Below are 23,939 nucleotides of genomic sequence, written 5' to 3' on the forward strand. Positions count from 1 at the left end.
AACTGTTTTAAAACCATTTCCTTGAATTTATCATAATCTGCAGCATCTCCAATTGGCATCTTATTGAATACATCCAGAGCTGTACCAGTCAACTTTGCAACCAAAGTGGGCATCTTCTGGTCCCCAGGGATTTTATGGAGCACACACAGCCTCTCAAAGGTGATAAAGTATTCAGCAGTATTCCCTGTCTCACTGTATGCAGGACATAACCATTCCTATTTGTGGATTTTTGGAGAAGAGGGACTCACTGGAGCATGGGGGTTCTGGTTCTGCTTCTCTAACAAGTCCAGTTGGTACTTCTTCTCTCTTTCTTTCTACTCCATTTCCTTGGCTTGTTCCATGGCTAGTTTCTGGATCTCAGTTTCTTTGTTAGCCTCTATTTGTTTCAGTTTCAGAAGTCTATGGTATGCAGCTGCTTGCCTGGCCTCTTCTGCTTCCCTTTCTTTTATCTGTAATAGTTTTAACTCCAAAAGTCTTATGTTGTTTCTCCTTCTCTTCTGTCTGAAATCTGCACACTTCCAACTTCATGATAGTTTCACTTTCACTCATTTTGCTGCTTTTCTGTACCTCACCACTTGGCCACGCTCCTGCTGACTTCCTGCTCGACGCCTGCTCCTCCTTCTGGCCTACTGCTCGCCACTTTCGCCAGCTGCTCCCGCCAGTTACCTTCTGCTACCACCTGCCTCTCTGCTGTGACCTCTGTAGGTCAGTCCCTTAGTGATTGTCAGCTCTTAGTGACTTTTTAGCTCTCACCAGGCTGGGCAGAAACACTGTCCCACCACAAGTGATTTCAGCACTTAAAACAGCAAAAGGCTCCTAATGAAGCCTATTTATCTCTATCTTTGAATAGTGGGGAAGAACAGGTCAAACCAGACCAGAGACCCTTAGGGAGAGTTCATACCTCCTGGCCGGGACACTTGGCATTTGAGCCCCTGGCTTAATGAGGTCCGTTCAATTGAGGGTGACCCCCTTATTTGGGACAAGTTAAGCACAGTTGCTCTCCTTTACTTAGACAATAAAGACAACAACACTGATAACATTTCACTACCCCTGAATTCAGTACTAAAGTGATTTGTAACCCAACTCAAGCCAAAGTTGATCACTTGGAGTTACACAGCTCCTATTTGCTAGATATATATGCAGAGTAAGTGTATTCATGTAAATATAGTTTGCTACTGAAGTCTCTCCCATTCCCCAAATAGCTGTCAGGGGAGAGTTCATTCAGATTCTGCTTACATAATTTTTATAATTAACATGTTGTACAGTAATAGGTCAAAAGTCTTACAGAAATCTAAGTATATTACATCAACACTATTTACCTTTATCAATCAAACTTGTAATTTAATCAAAAAATATATCAACCTAGTTTGACAGGATCCATTTTCTATAAATCCATGTTGATTTACATTAATGACATTAGCCTTCTTTAATTCTTTGTTAGTCCAGTATCAGCTGTTTTATTATTTCACCCAGGATTAATAACAGGTTTACAGGCTTATAGTTAGCTGGGTCACCCCATTTACCCTTTCTAAAAATTGGCACAACATTAGTTTTCTTCCAGTCTTTGGGAACTTACCCAGTGCTTCAAGACTTATTGAAAATTAACAATGATCCAGTAAACTCCTCAGCCAGCTCTTCAAAAACAACTTGGATGCAAGTTATCTGGACCTGCTGATTTTAAAATGTCTCATTTCAGTATCTTCCATTTAACATTCTCCCAAAATAATAGTGGAGTGGAAAGAGACTATATCATCTGATTTATCCCCAAATGCAGAACAAAAATATTTATAGAACTCCCCTTCTAAGGGAATAACCATATCACTGGCAAAGGATGCTACAGTTGCATCAAGAACCCTTTGGTTCTTGAATGTTATAGATCTTGAGGTCACTCTTGTTAATATACTTGTCCTTATCAGGCTTGTTCCATTCATCCCTAATTACTTCCTCCAAGAAGGAGTGAAGGGTATTGCAGCCTTGGGAGGATTTTGTGGAGAGAAATTTACTCTGGGGCTTACTCTCAGGAACCTGCTCAGGTTTCGGAGCCAGACAGCTCACCTTCCTTAGTAGAAGAGAGAGAGGAGAAGAAGGAAGAGGAGTCATCTCTCCTAGATTTTTTTGTGCCTTTTCTTTCCTTTTTTTAGCCTTTTTATATATAAAACTTTTTTGCACGCTTTGGGGGCATAGAAGCTGTGCTCTGTCTTTGGTGAGACTTTTTGTGGCTAGCCTTCCTTAGGGCCTGGAGCCATCTCAAGAGTTCTGCCTCAGAATCTTCCTCACTGGGTCCTATTCCCCCTGGGAGATGGGTAGGTGTGACATTCCCTTCGTATTATCTGGACCGGTGATCTGGTAGGTCACTCCAATCCTCGACTCTGGAAGCCAGCCTTACCCTGCCCTGCTGTGACAACTCCCACTCCCGGGCTCTTCACGCACAGCCTCTAGCATGTAAGCTGCTCCAAGCTATGTGAGTGAGCACTTTTGGGCAGCCACTGCTTGGACTGTGCAACCAACTGACACTAGCCAATATCTCCAGTCCCAGACACAACCCTAGGAACCTCTGTCTTGCAGTGTCCAGTTATGCCCGCTGGATGCTGCAAGCTTATATCAGTTCATCAATTTAACAAAGACATTGATATGTACCAGGCTTCCTGTCCCAAAGGGAGTCTCTGACACACTTCAAACCAAACACACTGCTTCAGGTAGAACAGACAAACAAATGTATTAACTACAAAAGATAGATTTTAAGTCAGTGATTCTCAAACTTTTGTACTGATGTCCCCTTTTACGTAGCAAGCTTCTGAGTGTGACCCCCCCTTATAAATTAAAAACACTTTTAAATATATTTAACACCATTATAAATACATGAGGCAAAACGGGGTTTGGAGTGGAGTCTGAGAGCTCCTGAACCCCAGTTTGAGAACCCCTGTTTTAAGTGATTATAAGTTAAAGCACAAGAAGTCAGATTTGGTCAAATGAAATAAAAGCAAAACGCATTCTAAGCTGATCTTAACACTTTCAGTACCCTTACAGACTTAGATGCTTCTCACCACAGGCTGGCTGGTTGTCCTTCAGCCAGGCTCTCCCCTTTGATCAGCGATTCAGTCTCTTGGTGGTGGTGTTTGTAGATGGAGGTGGAAGAGAGAGAGCATGGCAAACATCTCTCCCTTTTATCATGTTCTTTCTTCTCCCTGGGCTTTGCCCCCCTCCCCCCCGCTTCAGAGTCAGGTGAGCATTACCTCATCGTAGTCCCAAATTAATCAAGGGAAGGGGGGTGACTCACTTAAGAGTCCAACAGATCCTTTGTCGCTGTCTAGGCCAGTATCCTTTGTTCCTGTGAGGCTGGGTTGGGTTTGTCCCATACATGTTCTGCTCCTGGAGAGTTTTGTCTGGGCTTGTTTTAAGCCATGAGGACACATTTTCAGCCTCATAACTATATACATGAAATTACAACCTATAGCATTACTATAACAACGATGCTCAGTGCATCATGAGCCTAATCATAGAATATCAGGGTGGGAAGGGACCTCAGGAGGTCATCCAGCCCAACCCCCTGCTCAAAGCAGGACCGATCCCCAATTAAATCATCCCAGCCAGGGCTTTGTCAAGCCTGATCTTAAAAACTTCTAAGGAAGGAGATTCCACCACCTCCCTAGGTAACGCATTCCAGTGTTTCACCACCCTCCTAGTGAAAAAGTTTTTCTTAATATCCAACCTAAATCTCCTCCACTGCAACTTGAGACCATTACTCCTTGTTCTGTCATCTGCTACCACTGAGAACAGTCTAGAGCCATCCTCTTTGGAACCCCCTTTCAGGTAGTTGAAAGCAGCTATCAAATCCCCCCTCATTCTTCTCTTCCGTAGACTAAACAATCCCAGTTCCCTCAGCCTCTCCTCATAACTCATGTGTTTCAGTCCCCTAATCATTTTTGTTGCCCTCTGCTGGACTCTGTCCAATTTTTCCACATCCTTCTTGTAGTGTGGGGCCCAAAACTGGACACAGTACTCCAGATGAGGCCTCACCAGTGTCAAATAGAGGGGAACGATCACGTCCCTCGATCTGCTGGCAATGCCCCTACCTATGCAGCCCAAAATGCCATTGGCCTTCTTGGCAACAAGGGCACACTGTTGACTCATATCCAGCTTCTCGTCCACTGTAACCCCTAGGTCCTTTTCTGCGGAACTGCTACCTAGCCATTCGGTCCCTAGTCTGCAGCGGTGCTTTGGATTCTTCTGTCCTAAGTGCAGGACTCTGTACTTGTCCTTGTTGAACCTCATCAGATTTCTTTTGGCCCAATCCTCCAATTTGTCTAGGTCCCTCTGTATCCTATCCCTACCCTCCAGTGTATCTACCACTCCTCCCAGTTTAGTGTCATCTGCAAACTTGCTGAGGGTGCAATCCACACCATCCTCCGGATCATTTATGAAGATATTGAACAAAACCAGCCCGAGGACTGACCCTTGGGGCACTCCACTCTATACCGGTTGCCAGCTAGACATGGAGCCATTGATCACTACCTGTTGAGCTTGACAATCTGGCCAGCTTTCTATCCACCTTATAGTCCATTCATCCAGCCCATACTTCTTTAACTTGCTGGCACAAATACTCTGGGAGACAGTGTCAAAAGCTTTGCTAAAGTCAAGGAACAACACGTCCACTGCTTTCCCTTCATCCACAGAGCCAGTTATCTTATCATAGAAGGCAATTAGATTAGTCAGGCATGACTTGCCCTTGGTGAATCCATGCTGACTGTTCCTGATCACGTTCCTCTCATCTAAGTGCTTCAGGATTGATTCCTTCAGGACCTGCTCCATGATTTTCCAGGGACTGAGGTGAGGCTGACTGGCCTGTAGTTCCCTGGATCCTCCTTCTTCCCTTTTTTAAAGATGGGCACTACATTAGCCTTTTCCCAGTTGTCTGGGACTTCTCCCGATCGCCATGAGTTTTCAAAGATAGTGGCCAATGGCTCTGCAATCACATTCGCCAACTCCTTTAGCACTCTCGGATGCAACGCATCCGGCCCCATGGACTTGTGCTCGTCCAGCTTTTCTAAATAGTCCCGAACCACTTCTTTCTCCACAGAGGGCTGGTCACCTCCTCCCCATGCTATGCTGCCCAGTGCAGCAGTCTGGGAGCTGACCTTGTTTGTGAAGACAGAGGCAAAAAAAACATTGAGTACATTAGCTTTTTCCACATCCTCTGTCACTAGGTTGCCTCCCTCATTCAGTAAGGGGCCCACACTTTCCTTGACTTTCTTCTTGTTGCTAACATACCTGAAGAAACCCCTCTTATTACTCTTAACATCTCTTGCTAGCTGCAACTCCAGGTGTGATTTGGCCTTCCTGATTTCACTCCTGCATGCCCGAGCAATATTTTTATACTCATCCCTGGTCATTTGTCCAATCTTCCACTTCTTGTAAGCTTCTTTTTTGTATTTAAGATCAGCAAGGATTTCACTGTTAAGCCAAGCTGGTCGCCTGCCATATTTACTATTCTTTCGGGATGGTTTGTCCCTGTAACCTCAATAAGGATTCTTTAAAATACAGCCAGTTCTCCTGGACTCCTTTCCCCTTCATGTTATTCTCCCAGGGGATCTTGTCCATCAGTTTCCTGAGGGAGTCAAAGTATGCTTTTCTGAAGTCCAGGGTCCGTATTCTGCTGCTTTCCTTTCTTCCTTGTGTCAGGATCCTGAACTCGACCATCTCATGGTCACTGTCTCCCAGGTTCCCATCCACTTTTGCTTCCCCTACTAATTCTTCCCGGTTTGTGAGCAGCAGGTCAAGAAGAGCTCTGTCCCTAGTTGGTTTCTCCAGCACTTGCACCAGGAAATTGTCCCCTATATTTTCCAAAAACTTCCTGGATTGTCTATGCACCAGTGTATTGCTCTCCCAGCAGATATCAGGGTGATTGAAGTCTCCCATGAGAACCAGGGCGTGCGATCTTGTAACTTCTGTGAGTTGCCGGAAGAAAGCCTCGTCCACCTCACCCCCTGGTCCGGTGGTCTATAGTAGACTTGTCAAGGTTCCTCCCCCACGCTGAACTCTAGGGTACAGATGTGGGGACCTGCATGAAAAACCTCCTAAGCTTATCTTTACCAGCTTAGGTCAAAACTTCCCCAAGGTACAAAATATTCCACCCTTTGTCCTTGGATTGGCCGCTATCACCACCAAATTAATACTGGTTACTGGGGAAGAGCTGTTTGGACGCGTCTTTCCCCCCAAAATACTTCCCAAAACCTTGCACCCCACTTCCTGGACAAGGTTTGGTAAAAAGCTTCACCAATTTGCCTAGGTGACTACAGACCCAGACCCTTGGATCTTAAGAACAATGAACAATCCTCCCAACACTTGAACCCCCCCTTTCCTGGGAAATGTTGGATAAAAAGCCTCACCAATTTGCATAGGTGACCACAGACCCAAACCCTTGGATCTGAGAACAATGAAAAAGCATTCAGTTTTCTTACAAGAAGACTTTTAATAAAAATAGAAGTAAATAGAAATAAAGAAATCCCCCCTGTAAAATCAGGATGGTAGATACCTTACAGGGTAATTAGATTCAAAACATAGAGAACCCCTCTAGGCAAAACCTTAAGTTACAAAAAAGATGCACAGACAGAAATAGTTATTCTATTCAGCACAGTTCTTTTCTCAGCCATTTAAAGAAATCATAATCTAACACGTACCTAGCTAGATTACTTACTAAAAGTTCTAAGACTCCATTCCTGGTCTATCCCCGGCAAATACAGAATATAGACAGACACACAGACCCTTTGTTTCTCTCCCTCCTCCCAGCTTTTGAAAGTATCTTGTCTCCTCATTGGTCATTTTGGTCAGGTGACAGCGAGGTTACCTTTAGCTTCTTAACCCTTTACAGGTGAGAGGAGCTTTTCCTTGGCCAGGAGGGATTTCAAAGGGGTTTACCCTTCCCTTTATATTTATGACAAGACTACCACCACGACATCACCCTTGTTGTTCACACTTCTAAAGTTAATCCAAAGACTCTCAGGTTTTTCTGCGAAGACACCCGACATGACAAACTTTGCATTGGATCACCACACAGTCATATTATAAGGATGAACATGGGGGTGCAGGGTGTTCCCCCGAGGTACAGAGTGTCACTGTTAGAGCCCTGCTGATTGCCCTGGGATAGAGAGGCTGATTAGATGCCCTGCTTCTTTCCCCAGGACACTCAGAACCCATTTTAGGACTGGGTGAGGGGGTCAGACTTGTGACCCTGCAAGCTTCCCTTCTTTGTTCAGCACTGAACAGTCCCCCTGGGACTGATCCCTGAATTGAGTGGTCAAGGTTCTCCCTGCTTTTGCAACCTCTCCCTGCTCAGCACTGGGGTTCCTGGTCCATTTTTCATTCGTTGGGGATACAGCTTTCTCACCGGATGAGGCACCCCACCTGCCTGTCCAGCTCAAAGCACCGGGACCTAGTTAGGGATGGAAGGTTGGGTGTAGGCTGGGCACGACTTGCCATCTGCTAAGTCTGGGAATGCTGCCTCACACATAGAGCACCACTTGGATTTGACCTGATGCTTTCTTGTTAGCTCTGCCATACCTGTAAGCATGGACGCCTGGTTTGTATAATTTTTGGTGGTGGCCAGAATGCGTCCAATCAGAGCTGTCCTATCCTTTGGACGGACTGGGGCAACCCAGGCCCCGTGCTTTGGGAGGCCCTGCACTTCAGGGGGACATGGGGTACAGGGCAGGCTGGGGGGTTAGCAGAGGGCTTGGTGCTGGCAGCAGCCAGCAACCCGGCCCCAGCCTGCCGCACTGGCTCCCCATGTCGCTCGGGGGAGGGGGCGGAAGCTGGAAAGGGGTGGGGACTTGGGGGAAGGGTGGAATGGGCAGAGCAGGGGCGGGCTGGGTCTGGGTTGCTTACTGCTGCTGCTGCCAGGCCCCCCCGTAAACCCCCCAGACCACCCTGGACCCTGCATCCCTCTGAAGCGAGGACCCCCCCAAAGTGTGGTAAGCCTAAACACTGGTGGAGCCAGGCCCACGTTCCTAAATATTGGTGGAGCACGGGACACACGGGCCCTTATAACTCACTGCCTATGCCTGTATGGGGCAGAGGAGGCAGCAGGCAGACACTGCAGTGGAGAGAAGATTAAACCCCTGAGGGGTTAACCAAGCCTGGGATGAGAAGGAATGCCAATGCTCTCCACTGCCCAGAAAACGGGCAGAAAAGTTAAAATAGGAATGAGAGCAGGAGCAAAAGAAAATACCATTGTGTGCTGCTGCGGAGGCAAGGAATCTGGCAGCAAGCCGGAGCAGAGAGGACAGGTGTTAGGATATAGATATTCAGGCCTGTCTGCAAAGGCCTGTACTGTAAGAATTTAGGTGTATTCTGATCACTTGACTAGTTATAGAGGTATAAAAGAAAGAATCAAAATCACTGTCTGCCAGTGTAAGGTCCTTGTCTTACTGTGACAGTTTGTGGCCCTGTGCTTAGGCTAAGGCCTTTGGCTAAGCAGCAGAGGCAGCCATAAGCTAGGAAGTGAACAGTCACATCCTCACATTCCAAACTAGTCACACTGAAATAAGGTGCTATTGGGCTGTTAGGAATACAATCCTGTCCTGATAGTGCCTATCACCTCCAGAGAAAGGGAAGTGCCTAGAAAATGTAAAAGGAAACTTAGTTTGATAGCATCCTGTCTGGCATGAATTCACGTATCACTAGCTGGGATGTGAAATCCTCACTTCAGTATTGTTTTGTCATTATAGTTCCCACTTTGCTATTGTTTGTCTGTATAATCTCTGTCTGGTTCTGTGATTGTTCCTGTCTGCTGTATAATTAATTTTGCTGGGTGTAAACTAATTAAGGTGGTGGGATATAATTGGTTAAATAATCATGTTACAATATGTTAGGATTGGTTAGTTAAATTTCAGGAAAATGATTGGTTAAGGTATAGCAAAGCAGAACTCAGGTTTTACTATATAGTCTGCAGTCAATCAGGAAGTGGGAGGGGGAGGGGGAGGGGGTGAGGGAAATGGGAACAGGGGTGAGGGAAATGGGAACAGGGGTAAGGAAATTGCAATCATGTTTTGCTAAAGGGGGAAATGGGAACAGGGAATGGGGGTAAGGAAATTGGAATAATGTTTTGCTAAGGGCACGAATGGGAACAGGGACACAGGTGTAAGGCTCTGTGATGTCAGAGCGGGGAAGGAGGATACTAAGGAAGGAAACTGGAATCATGCTTGCTGGAAGTTCACCCCAATAAACATCAAATTGTTTGCACCTTTGGACTTCGGGTATTGTTGCTCTCTGTTCATGCGAGAAGGACCAGGGAAGTAAGTGGGTGAAGGAATAAGCCCCCTAACAACAGGGCCAGACGGTGTGGTGCCCAAACACTGATCCACCTTCCTGAGCTGCAGCCAGAGGACAGCGGACCAGACAGCTAGAGTTCTGGGAGACATTGGGCTGTAGCAATGTAAATTTGCTGAGCAATTGATTGATAGGCTTATTAAATGATGGTTCTGCATTTTAATTCTGTTGATCAGTAGCTGTAACGTACCTTTCCATGGTCCCTCCCTGAAATCATGTCCATTTTAACTTCTCCAACTTTATGCCAAGTGAAGTCGCATTTCTGTTAAGTTTAGTGTATTTCAATTTGGGCTGCCAAAACATAAGACAGAGGCAACTTACACAACTTATGAGTCTGCTTAGGGGAGTTGGCTATCGATTTTATCTGTTGAATGTGCTAGAACAGTGCTTTTACTACAATTCAGTCTACTTTGAAAAAGGCGTTTGCTATACTCCAACTTCCTGTTTTTCTTTTCATCATAGGAGAACTATGTTAACTATTTTAAGACAAATTTTGGAACAATCACAACATACATTTAAAAAAAAAGCCTTTTCCTTTGTATTGTCTTCCAAGTAACAGAATATTTTAACAGTGTGTAGTCCAGTAGCCAAAAATAAGGTCATGGGGCAGATTCTGAATTCAATTACACTCGTGTAAACCCAGGACAACTTGCTGGGTTCAATGGAATTTCTCCAAATTTATACCAATGTAACTGAAATAAGAATCTGATCCTTAGTATCTAAATCTCACCCCAATTTCTCTGTTAGCAATCTACTAAAGTCCTATTCCCAGACATGTTATAGTAGTTAAGGCCAAGAAGAACGTTTTTCATTCCGTGTTAATTTTAGAGACAGAAGATATTTCCTCACTGAAGCTTCCAGTGAAAAAAGAATTAGCTAAATTTGGTAAAATATGGTTAACTGATGAAAGAAACGGTCAATCTCTATTTTCAAAAAGATGTTTAGACTTCAAACTCTGTTTTACCAATAGTCCTTACAGAGAAAAAATCTGATTGTTAATTTAAAAAAAAAACACATTTGGCAATATCCGTATTAAAAAATTACATATTGTGCATATGTCCATCCATTGTCAATATAGTTCAAATAAGCCACGTGAATTTCGATACCCAACATTCCATCAGTTATCAGGTTAATACAAATATTTCAAACTGAAAGAGAAGAAATATCTTCTACCACAATTTTAGACTAATATGAATAATGGTGAAAAGGTTTCCTACTGTATGTTTTGAAAGATTTTAAATGCATTTCAAGGCTATCCCATGGTCAGACGAGGGATAAAACCTCAGGTATAAAGCACATTTATAATATCCATTGTAGAACCTGAACACTTAACTATACTTGAACAGTGCTCAATATTTTTGGCCAGCCACATGAATTCTCAACTAACCACTGGTTACACTTAGTAGTAAACCCAAAACCGAATAGATGCAGAAATGTAATCTAGAATCAAATTGAGTGCAGGGTAACTCCATTTCAGGATTGGAGGGTATGATTTAACTATTTCTTTCATCGTAGCTAGCAGCCTAGCAGCAGATGTCAGTGATATTAACTACTGTGCTTTACTTCAATAAGTAGAGCTACCACTTGGGGAATTAAAGGTTCTAGGTTCAGACTTCATCTGGAATGGATTCTTCATAAAAGGGAAGATATCAGATGACAGTAATCCTCAGACTTTCATTTTACCTTCCAAAAACATGAAGTGGAACAATCCTGATTTTTCCACTCATCTAATTTGTTCTTGTGGTAACGCACTTACCCATATTTTATGTTTATGAAACCTTTGTATTCTCCTTTACAGATTTACAGGCACATGTAAAAAAAAAAGCAGCAACAACGATGATGGAAAGACTGAATGTATGGTCAAGAACATTTTTGCTTAAAGGTACAAGTTGCACAAATCTTGGAAAAGCAGAGACAATGCCCCAATGGCAAGATGACCTTTTTTGAGAAAAATGTCAGTCAAAGAAATTGAGTCTCTCATGTAAAAATCAGCTTTCCCCTCCCTTTGATCTCTAATTCCCACGTTCCTCAGACTTTAAATAGATTTTTCTTGCTTTAAATTTCCTAAATTTAAGGCTGGGATATTACAGTTATGAATGCCAGGAAAACAAGATTTAAGGTTTATACTGCAGTTTTAACCGTAACCATCTGCAAGTATGATATATTAATAATACTTAGCGCTTTACATTTTCAAAGTGCTCTACAAACTAAACCTCACAACACTTGCAGGTGGTTGGCAAGTTATCCCCATTGTACAGATAGGAAAACTGAGATAGATGAAGTGACTTCCCTAACGTCACACAGCAAGTCAGTGGCAGACCTGTGTCTGGAACTCCATTCCTGTCTCCCATTCCAGTGCTAATTCCTCCAGCCTGTGCCTCATGCCCTATCAAGATCACATAACGTGGCAATACAACATATTGTTGAACAAATATTAAGTTTACAAATATGGGTTAAGTATGTGGAAACAAAAAAATAAAAGGGGAGCAGGGGACATAACTTGGTGTGAGTGTATGGCCAGTTAGGAAGTGAGGCTGGATTAACATGAAGGCTAACCATCATTACATTTTCTTGCAAAATTAAAAAAATATAAACTGCACAAATATACACTGGACAAATATACAAAATGCCTGAGCATAGAGATCTGCAGAAAATTAACATTTCTGTCTCTTTTGCAGAGAGGAACTAAGATTAGCCTTAAATGAAACAGTGCCGTTGTTGGGCTGATGTATCTTTTTCCGATACTTCTCCAGTTCACATAGTAACCCAACATATTTATGAGTTTGTGAGGTATTTCCACATTTATACGATCTGGGAGGAAAACCAGAATTAAAACGTCAGTTTTATTTTGGCCTACAGCTAAAGCTGCAGGCTAGACCTACCCCAGTTTACTTACCGAATGAAGAGAAGCATGTTTTGGTGGGACAGAGAAATTAGAATCCTGAGTATACTTGGTGATTTGAGGGGGAAAAAGTCCAGAGGTCTTCTCTGAATAAATTAAGTTTTGGAGCATGCTAAATATCACCCAGTAATTAAGTATATTTAAGATCTAAAGGCTATACATTGGTATCTAGGAAGTGTTTTCCTTTGTATGGGTGATGGCACAAATCTCAACCTTCTGTCTACTCTAAAGTAGAAGAGAAGAATTATTTGTTCAAACTGCAATACTTCTCCTGGATAATCCAGCCGTGGAAAAGTACAATACCAAGGAAAAGTCTTTTTGGTTAGTAAGTCGTCAAAAAGAGAAATTCCCCAAGGATGACTAAAAATGGAGATGGGTCTGATAATATAGTGTAGGGACAGAGGTGATTTCCAGTGTATGGTTTATGTAAGATCTGTTATTGGATATTTTCAGTCCCCGGAAAAATCATGGAACAGGTCCTCAAGGAATCAATTCTGAAGCACTTAGATGAGAGGAAAGTGATCAGGAACAGTCAGCATGGATTCACCAAGGGCAAGTCAAGCCTGACTAATCTAATTGCCTTCTATGACGAGATAACTGGTTCTGTGGATGAAGGGAAAGCAGTGGACGTGTTGTTCCTTGACTTTAGCAAAGCTTTTGGCACTGTCTCCCACAGTATTCTTGTCAGCAAGTTAAAGAAGTATGGGCTGGATGAATGCACCGTAAGGTGGGTAGAAAGTTGGCTAGATTGTCGGGCTCAACGGGTAGTGATCAATGGCTCCATGTCTAGGTGGCAGCCGGTATCAAGCGGAGTGCCCCAAGGGTCGGTCCTGGGGCTGGTTTTGTTCAATATCTTCATAAATGATCTGGAGGATGGTGTGGATTGCACCCTCAGCAAGTTTGCAGACGACACTAAACTGGGAGGAGTGATAGATACGCTGGAGGGTAGGGATAGGATACAGAGGGACTTAGACAAATTGGAGGATTGGGCCAAAAGAAATCTGATGTTCAACAAGGACAAGTGCAGAGTCCTGCACTTAGGACGGAAGAATCCAATGCACCACTACAGACTAGGGACCAAATGGCTCGGCAGCAGTTCCGCAGAAAAGGACCTAGGGGTTACAGTGGATGAGAAGCTGGATATGAGTCAACAGTGTGCCCTCGTTGCCAAGAAGGCCAATGGCATTTTGGGATGTATAAGTAGGGGCATTGCCAGAGATTGAGGGACGTGATCGTTCCCCTCTGTTTGACATTGGTGAGGCCTCATCTGGAGTACTGTGTCCAGTTTTGGGCCCCACACTACAAGAAGGATGTGGAAAAATTGGACAGAGTCCAGCAGAGGGCAACAAAAATGATTAGGGGACTGGAACACATGACTTATGAGGAGAGGCTGAGGGAACTGGGATTGTTTAGTCTACGGAAGAGAAGGATGAGGGGGGATTTGATAGCTGCTTTCAACTACCTGACAGGTGGTTCCAAAGAGGATGGATCTATACTATTCTCAGTGGTAGCGGATGACAGGACAAGGAGTAATGGTCTCAAGTTGCAGTGGGGGAGATTTAGGTTGGATATTAGGAAAACCTTTTTCACTAGGAGGGTGGTGAAACACTGGAATGCGTTACCTAGGGAGGTGGTGGAATCTCCTTCCTTAGAAGTTTTTAAGGTCAGGCTTGACAAAGCCCTGGCTGGGATGATTTAATTGGGGATCGGTCCTGCTTTGAGCAGGGGGTTGGACTAGATGACCTCCTGAGGTCCCTTCCCACCCTGATATTCTATGATTCTATGATATGTTTAATATGGATGCACACCTGTTTGTAGTTTGCACTACTGCTTTAGCTGTATTAGTCTCAGGCTATTAGAGTGACAAGATGGGTGAGGTAAGATCTTTTATTGGACCAACTTCTGTTGGTGAAAGAGAAAAGCTTTCAAGCTATATTGAACTGAAGAAGAGCACTGTGCAGTTCAAAAGCATGTTTCTCTCACCAACAGAAGTTGGTCCAATAAAAGATATTACCTCACCCACCTTGTCTCTCTGGTAACTGTTTATAGAACAAAAATGAAACATTTACAGGTGGCCATACGTCTTGATGACTGTAGCAAGCTAAGCGCTATCTTACATAGATTGATCCTAGGAGGTAATTATACAGGATTCTTTGATTTTGTCCCATTTAGAAACGTAGGCAGACTGGCACTCAGAAGTATATGTGGTGAAAATGTCTAGCAGTTACGTTTTTCTGGAATGTAGCCCTTTTACACATTGTGGGTTTTCCAGGTAAAAATTAAGAGTTGAACAAAGCATAACTTCTATTAAGGAAAAAGATGGGAGAGAATGTTTGCTAGGCTTCTACTAGTGTATTTTTTTTTCAAATCCAGATCAAGCAAATTATGTATTTAGTTTCTGAAATATAGTCCTAATAATTCTATTATGGTGGCAATTTTTGTGCAAATAGCAGGCATGGAACGTATTGTCTTTATCAAAAGGTTAGCCATTATACAGGATCATGTACAGGGATACTTTTAAGATTGTGTTGCTAACCCTAGATCTAACCAGGTCTGAGGCCAGCTAGACAACTTTTCTCCAGTTTGTAATTCTCTTCTTGCTGCCTGCCAGTACCATCTCCATGTTTTTCATATTTGTCAATAGTGTATGATCACTTTTGAGATTGCATCCCAGTACTTCCTCCACTGCATTACGTAAATTATGTTTAGTGTAAAAGAAAAAGAAAATATGTTTTCCAAATACATTTAATCCTCAAGGGAGCAATTATACAAAGTATTTTATTAAACAGTATAAAAAAAGTTTTCCGTTGTTAGAAAAATGTGGTGGTAGCAAAAGAAATTTATAATTTGGCAAATATACATTCTATTCTAATCTGTAGATTAGTAAGAGCATAGAACACAAATAATCAATTGCAGCAGGAATTTTAATTTTCCCCTACTTCCTTCTGAGCATTTGTTCTTCCAGATTCCAGTGCAGACATCTGAGCTTCCATTTAACAGTTCATTTTCTCTGGACTAACAGTTCTTTATCATCTTAGTCAATGAAGCCGTTCTAATTTAGCCTGTAGGGATTTAAAATTCCCAATAGTGGTCTGCACTGTTAGTGTAGGGCTCATAGACTGAAGTTCAACAAGGTAGCAACTGACAGCATCCAAACATACATTAGTGAATCGTCGTCTGTAAAGAAGAAAAACATTGTCAAGAAAACTCATTTTGGCTTTTGTTTATTAAAATTCATGTAAGAAAAGGAAGTGGGATTCTTTCAGATAGTAATGGAATAATCTGTAAATAACAAAAGCCCAAATCAGCTAACTTTAATTTTTCTAACATATAGTTAATGAAAAGCAAATATTTTAAATCTCATGTTTGTGATTGAAGTATACTGGGGAACTTGTTAAATAATTTCTATTTACCTGAGTTTTAACAGTTGCAGCAATTCAAAAACCAAATTTGTAGCTCTTGTCAGTTCAGGAGTGAAATATTTGTTTGAATAATTTCAAGTGTTTTTATCTAATAAATAATAATAAATTTAGAAGTACCCCCTCACTCAGGGATGCCTCAGAAGAACTATGCTGACTTGTTAGGAAACAATGTTATTTTGCAAAACAACTAGTTTTATTCAGTGAAATTTGTGAACATCAATGTAAAATTTGTAAATAAAAGTACATTTACATATACAAAATGGAATGAAAAAACTGAAAATAATCAGATATAAACATGATTCAATAGCAGGAAGGGGAAGCCTAAAATTAAAGATATGCTTTTCTAATTTTATTTATTTAAGTGAAATCTTATGCTTGTAAAAGGATGCTGGATTGTTAGTCCTGGAAAACAGTCCTCATTTCCCAGAATGTGCATTGCATGGACAGATTTACTGCAAGCTTCCCTCCACTATCCTGCCGATATGTCTGAACCCTGTTGCAGAGGAACTATTTCCAAGGGTAGAAGAATTCATACTCCACGGGTAAAATCCTAACCCCAGTTAAGTCTATAGCAAAACTTCTCATTAGAGCAATGGGGCCAAGATTTCACCTCACACCTAAGTAAATTCTTCACAAACCTATGGATTTTAGTTAAGCTCCATCAATAGTTGACAAGTATAAAATTGAAAATAGGTTCATAAAATATACACCAAAAATACCGTAAGTGTACCATATATGGTTGAAAGTTGTTTACAGAGAGCCAGTTGCCACTAAAGATTTACCACAATCACTGTGAATCTGATCCTTGAACATAAAGCTTCAAGAGGCAGCCAATTTTTGATGTAATTCGAGGGAGTCCTCATTTTTAAAGAACTAAAAACATTTACTTAAAAGTGAGACACAATTTGTTTAAAAACAAGCACCATAATAATTAAAGCCCCCATCACCTAAAACTACCCAATACATACCTCTGAACAACTGTAAGAGTAACAATGACTTTTGGTGACTCTACCTTGAGTTGCATTTTAAAATCAGTGACCCAAAGGGCTTTGGAGCTTCCAAAACAAATAACTTGAGAGTATATTTTTAAGTTTTGTGGAACATTTGTTTATAGTTCATAGTTACCTCTCAAAGTTAAGCACTTTGTTGGGGTCTTGTACATATCCCGATAATAATACATGAATACATTCCAAAAGGTGTAAAGGCTTTTTCATTCTATTCCAGTACGGATCCTAAAAGAAGATTACATCAATTTAGGGAGGCAGTACTAAGTTAATTCTGATTCATCGATAGGGAAATGTAGAGGATGTCAGTACATAAAAATTGCATTACTGCAATATTTTAAATGTTTGATTTATTACAGCAAAAGAATGAAAAAAAAGTGGGAACTGGATGTTTATTTACTTGCATGGGTTTCCACTAGGGAAACTGTAAAACACATGAAATTCATCAAACAGTATTGTAAATATTAGACTTTGTATAATTCTAAACACACTCTGAACTACTGAATAGTTTGGTAGGGTATGGATATGTAATGGGGTCTACAAACACCATATTGAGCATAGACAGAAAGGTTAGGAGAGCCTCTCCTGTTTACATGGAAGGAGCTTGACCACACCCCCATGTAGCTGCCACAGCTCCCAATTATGGAGACAGGCACCCACAGCTTCAGCCAATAGAGGAAACAAGGCCTGCTGCTATAAAGGAGAAATTACAGAGAAGGAAGGAGAGGCAGAAAGGCCTGGGATAGAGAAGGGGTGACAGCTCTGCAGCAGGCTGCCTCCACAAACACAGTCAAGAGACCGAAGCAGACTGCTAGACTCAATTAGAGGTGAGGACCCAAGTGTGACACTATACCCCATATTCATCACAGTAATATTATGATGCTATGATTATGGCATCATGGCCATGCATTTTGTACAATATGAGTAATGTGAGGTGTCATTGGAAAAGTTATGATTTGCTGAATATTATCTTATTTATAAGCATGTATCATTTTTGTATCTAAAGTTGTGAATATTGACTATGTATCTATATTTCAAATGTAGTTACACCTGGGTGACACCCACTGGGCAAAATGCTTCCAGCCTAGACAGCTGGTTGTGAAGGGCCCATTCAGGGTAATGAGCCATTAGGAAAAACAACAGGCCTGAGGAGAAGGTTATCCCCCACCTGGTGAGCCTTCCTGGGGATGCTCCAGACAACCTGTAAGTAATGGCTGCTATGAAGCAGTAGGGCATGCAAGGGGCATGTGACCAGACCACATGACACTGATCTCCATTTTGGGTACCTGTATTTTCCCATAAACTGGGCTAGGAATTGTTTTTGGAATAAAAGGTTCCCGCCATATGTTAAAGCAGGGAGTGACATCATCTGTGGTTCTTCACTCCCCACTACTCAACACCTAAGAGAAGCTTCTAAGGAAAAGGACTTGGACCAGGGGTGGGGAGCCCAAGCTGTGCCTTGAGAATCTGCAAGCCTGTTTGTATCATCAGTCAGGGTAAGAAATTCCTAAATCATATCCAATCTTTCTAGTATTTTAGGTTTAGTTTACAGTTTTGTTTATTTACTAGGTAATCTGCTTTGATTTGTTTGCTATAATTTATAATTGCTTAGTATTTATCTTTTTGTAGTTAATAAGCTTGTTTTATGTTCTAACCTAAAGCAGTGTGCCTTTAAGTGAAGTGTCTGGTGAAATATCTCAGCTTGGTCACATGTGCATATTCCTCTCCACATTGAGGGAGGGACATGCCTGGGGAGCTGGGAAACTGGCTGGTGTCTGCTGTTTACACTCAGGTAGCCCAGTTTGGGTGAGCGTTACTACCTGCTGTTGGGTAGTCGGGTGATTACAGGGCTTGGGTGAGGCTGGCTGTGTCCCCAACCCAGCTGTGTGTCTTAGAGGGGCGCTGTGGTTCCCACAGCTCCCAGACTGCACCCCAGGGGTGACAACTGGTCACACCAAGAACTACTCTGACCGGGGACAATCTGAGGAGCATCTGTCAGGAGCAGCAGGGACCCCTCAATAGATTATACCTGGAGCCAGTGACAGGGCAAAATGAACCACATAGATTATCTTTGTTCTTTAATCAGAAAAAACACACACTATGAACTAAAAATGCAGGAAGTGATTCTTATTATTTGTGCCAGTCACAACCCAGGGAAATTAATAAGCTAAGAAAGATGAAATAGTTTGTCTGTTTCTGTTGACCTTGGCATTATGAACTACCTCTAAGAAAGAAGAAAATCATATTCAGGAATCCAAGACCTGTTGTCCATGCTGAAGTGCAGCAATTCTAATAATTTTAATCCTATTTATGATAGGCAGGAGATCATCTGTAGCTGAAGTAACAGAAATATCAGAGTTTAGTTTTCCTCACCTACTAGGATCAGAAACAGTGAAGTTTTTTATTTTTTAAACTAGTAAGATATTCCGAAATCCCAAGGTCTATTAAAATGTCTGATACATCTCATTTTAACTTTAATATAAAATTTTAGAATTTAATGTTGAAGATAATATTTGAGCTCAAATTTTATCCTTACCCGTGCTTTGAACAACTGGTCATACACTTCAAGTAGCCTAGATAGTGGCACTCCAATTTCCCGCATAGTATAGGTTACGAATCCCACATCCCAGTTCAAAGAACAAACTTGTTGCTCTAACAACTGCACTAAGAAATCTGAAAAAAAAAGAACTGCCTGTTTAGGTTCCATCTTACTTTAATATTAGTTTAACAAAACTAATTAATGTTAGGTATCTACACAAAGTTATGTCTTCCTTACACAGAACCTTTCAACTGTGGAGATCAAAGCATTTTACAAAGTGGGTAAGAGTTATCCCAGAATTTACAAATGGGAAAACTGAGGCCGAGAGGATATGCAAGATGGGTTGCTTTCCACAGTCAGATGCTGTTATGAGCATCACAAGAGGTATTACTCAGGAGCAACAACACGGTGTTACTAAAGGCTTAGCACATTGTCCTTGTGATACTTTCAGGCTATGCTGTTGTCCAGGGAAATTCAAGAGCCCAACTCTGATTTTCCCCTGTGACAGCACAACACACTGCTATTAGATTGCCAGACTAGTCTGTTTTATCCAAAATACCAGCACATCCATACCATGTTTAACTCTCGGTAACATAAAACTCTCGTATTTGCAAAAGCTTAGAGTGACATATATCCATGCAGGTTTTCATACAAACAACCTCTTCACCATGGGATTTGAGTATCTCAAAGAAGAAACACAGACCCCAATCTAATACAGGACACAGAGTTCCCATATATTATACTTTATGGAATTGCCTCTGTAGATATATAAAATATATAGATATGGCAAGTAGATACATAAAGAATCTAACAACTGTACAAAACACACACACACACACACAATGCATATATTTAGTATGTGAATAGAAAGACCGCTCTACCCTTCAATGTCTAGTTTATGTAACTGTCCAAAAGTAAATTCAGCTGTTTGAATAGAGCAAAATAAGACCATTTCAGAACTTAGATTAGCTACAGTTTTGGGTGAAAAGTACTAATCATAGGTAAGTTCCAGGAATATAAGAATTGCCATATCATATCTGTATTATTAATATCTGTTTTTCCATTACAATCTTGTCTCTTCTCTTTTTCTAGCCACTCTCCCCAATCATCCTCCAAAGTGACTGTGATAATAAGCAAGCACCACAACCCGATTGTCCAAATTCTTGCTCTTGGACAACAAAGGAATGACCAGCCATCTGCCCTAAAACCCATCATCAGGAATTCCCTAATTTACTCAACAACCTCAATCACTATTGTCTTTGCAATAGTAAACCTCAATGAAAATTGATTTCATTTTACTATTCCAGCCACAAGGGAAAATTTAACATATAAAAACAGTGATTAAATATTACAGACAGCGGAGGAAATAAAGTTTTCTTTAGAAACATAATCTTACAATTGTCTCTTTTCAGAAGAAAAAGACAGGTAATTTTCCAATAATCTGAAAAAAACTTGTTTCACCATGCTCTTTTGATTCTGTCTTGTATAAAGAGTACAGCATGTAAAGCTAACGTTTATTTAACATATGCAAAACCAGCATCTATATATACTGGTAAATTTAGTTGCTTTTTAATTAGCATCATACAAAGTTTAAATACTGAATAAAACATGTATGTTTCAATGCTTAGGAAGTACTCGAAGCATTTGAACCCATTGCCATAATGCCTATTTTTCTTCCAAATACTGTTAAATTGCTTACCTAAAGGAAAATAACGAGGTGTGCCAGCGTATATCTTTCCAAGCAATACCATCTTTAGACTGAGAGCTTGCATTCTGTCAGCTGGGCTCAGTGTTACACTGTCACTCAACTCTGAAAGAGAACAATTAGGCATATAATCTACCTTTAAAACTAAAGTTTATGGAGGGTAAGTAAATTAAAAAAACCAGCTATTACCTCTTACTACAGTGTTGTACTTGCATTTACCACTAACACTTCAAGCAAGTCTTTTCTAACCCTGACTTTTATATTCTTAGGGCATACACACAACTCCATTTATTGTTGGTGGGAAGTCAGTATGTATGCATGTAGAAATGCAAATACACTTTCAGATTTCATATGAATGCATATATGTTATATGAATAGGTTTAGTATTCCCTGGAATTTCACATAAATTCACTAATATACATGACCAAATGGCTTTAATATCTTAAGAAGCCTTATCCAATAGCTTTTGGGAGACCTATGTGAAATGAACTGTAGTTTCAAGCCAATACTCAGTGGAAAGGTGCACACATCGCAAAATCACCATCAACGGTGACACAACTTTCCTGGCAGTCTCCAGTACAAAAGCAAGGACTGAGGGGGCAAGGAAAGTGAACTACTTGTTCACTATAGAGGTTAAGGCAAACTGGCAGAGCCAGGTGGGGAAGCCTGCCCTGCTAGAACCAGTGCTCTACCTCTTCTTTGGATAAACAGAAGACTTCAGTTTCCATGAGGTCAATTTGGCAACCTTTCATAAACACTAAATTCACCTGAGGTTTTAATCCTTCTCAGCATAGCTTTACTTAACATTTTGATTAAGATTTCCTTATCCTGAAACCTTCAGATGAAAGTCTGCAGGATTTCTGAAGCCATCTCTTTTAGAAATGCCCCTGTATAATGGCAACCAAGAGGAGTATAAACAGAGCTCTGCTCTGCCAAGCAGATGATCAGGGGTTTGAGGTCAGCAGGGGGTAGAAGTGGCAGCACACTCTGCCCTCTAGAAGGATCTTCACTTGCCATTTGGCAACTCATTTCTGTCTCCAGAGAACGCTATGTCCAGACTTTCCTTGAAGAGAGACATGGTTGCACATAATTGGTACAGGATGGGGGGGGGGTGGGGGGGGGAGGGAGGAAGAGAGGGGTCAACAATGTAATACTGTTGCAAAGCAAAAAAAGCAATCATAATTCCGGGATGTATTAGAAAGAGTGTTGTAAGCAAGAAACAAGAAGTAATTCTTCTACTCAACACTGGTAAGGCCTCAGCTGGGGTACTGTGTCCAGTTCTGGGCACCGCACTTCAGGAAAGATGTGGACAAACTGGAGAAAGTTCATAGGAGAGCAACAAAAACTATTAAAGGTCTAGAAAACTTGAACTACTTGGAAAGACTGAAAAAATTGGGTTTGCTTAGTCTGGAGAAGAGAAGACTGCAGTGGGACATGATAACAGTCCTCAAATAGGGCAAAAGGTTGTTATAAAGAGGAGGGTGATAAATTGTTCTTCTTATTCACTGAGGATAGGACAAGTAGTAAGCGGCTTAGATTGCAGCAAGAGAGATTTAGACTAGAGATTAGGAAAAAATTCCTAAGTGAGAAGGATAGTTAAGCACAGGAACAAACTACATATGGAATCTTCATCATGGGAGGTTTTTAAGAACAGGTTAGACAAAATACCTGTCAGGAATGGTCTAGATCAGTGGTTCTCAAAGCTGGTCTGCCGCTTGTTGAGAAAAAGCCCCTGGCGGGCCGGACTGGTTTGTTTACCTGCTGCGTCCGCAGATTCGGCAGATCACAGCTCCCAGTGGCCGCAGTTCGCTGCTCCAGGCCAATGGGGGCTACGGGAAGCGTGGCCAATGGGGGCTGTGGGAAGGCAGCCAGCACGTCCCTGGGCCCGTGCCGCTTCCCGCAGCCCCCATTGGCCTGGAGCGGTGAACTGCGGCCACTGGGAGCCGCGATCGGCCGAACCTGTGGAAGCGGCAGGTAAATGAACTGGTCCGGTCCACCAGGGGCTTTCCCTGAACAAGTGGCTGACGGGCTTTGAGAACCACTGGTCTAGATAATACTTGACTTCTGCCTCCGTGCAGGGGACTGGATTAGATAACCTATCTCAGTCCCTTCCACTCCAACATTTCTATGATTCTATAAGGCAATGAAGGGGAGTAAGATGATTAACAGGGTGGGAAGATGTGCTGTAAAAAATGCCTATCTATAATGTGGGTTATTCAAGTCACATGTACATGTAAATCATCCTGAGATTTGTTTGTACAAATATTTGATTTCTACCTTTCGTTAGGCACTGGAAACAATCATGTTAACATTACTGAATTAATAGGCAGGCTCAAAAACCCAAGGACAGTTCAATTTCAACATACCATTTAATAAAGCCATTTTAAAAAAAATTGTGTAAATAGATAATGCTACTAACAAATGAACATATTTATTATTATAATGGAAAATAAGTGATTTTTTCCTACGTATGTTATAACATGTCTTTGTGTTTAACAGCTGCATTCCACTCATCTTCTAAATCTTTAGAATGATTGAAATGAGGAGCATTCAGCTGCCATGTCCACAACTGGAAGAAAATGTACTTCTACTGCTGCAATACAAACAGACTCAAGCCCCAATCCCAAAACAAGCTACATGGGAGTACAGAGGATGAGGACCTCATCCTGTACTATTCTTTTGTTTAAATAATAAGCCTTTGAATTTCTACAAAATTCAAAGGCTTTGAAGTTAGGTTTTACATTCAATGAAATCTATACTGCAGAATATTCCTAAAAGATATACTTAACATCTCATGTGGATAGGATACTAACAGCAGCATAAGATCACTGGCACCAAGTGCTTTCATTATCAGTTATTCTATATTTCTAAGCTACTTCAGTCCCAGTCTGTCAAGACTTGCCTTTCTCAATTATTTCTTGCCAAAGAGTCTGCACCAAGATAGGGTCTGAATGCCCTGCACAATGTATAATTGCAAGCTTACACTCCGAGAGTTTGAAAGGGTCAGCAAATTCACCATACAGCTGCAATAAAAAAGACAGAG

The 23,939-nt window shown here is 41.6% G+C and overlaps 1 protein-coding gene across 1 annotated transcript in view; it reads right to left on the reverse strand.

The window, feature by feature from the left end:
* Positions 1-15,003: 15,003 nt before the first annotated feature.
* Positions 15,004-23,939, reverse strand: part of NUP155 (nucleoporin 155) — a gene marked incomplete at its 5' end in the record, with an annotated part of 47,582 nt that continues 38,646 nt past the window's right edge. The window contains 5 exons of the mRNA XM_084628339.1: positions 15,004-15,403; positions 16,774-16,880; positions 19,189-19,325; positions 20,891-21,001; positions 23,799-23,919. Coding sequence (XP_084484465.1) covers positions 15,265-15,403; positions 16,774-16,880; positions 19,189-19,325; positions 20,891-21,001; positions 23,799-23,919 — 615 coding nt within the window. The 3' untranslated portion in view covers positions 15,004-15,264. The remainder of the gene's footprint in view (positions 15,404-16,773; positions 16,881-19,188; positions 19,326-20,890; positions 21,002-23,798; positions 23,920-23,939) is intronic.

The sequence above is a fragment of the Lepidochelys olivacea genome (assembly GCF_965140295.1).
Source record: "Lepidochelys olivacea isolate rLepOli2 genome assembly, chromosome: 5".
Lineage (NCBI taxonomy): Eukaryota > Metazoa > Chordata > Testudines > Cheloniidae > Lepidochelys > Lepidochelys olivacea.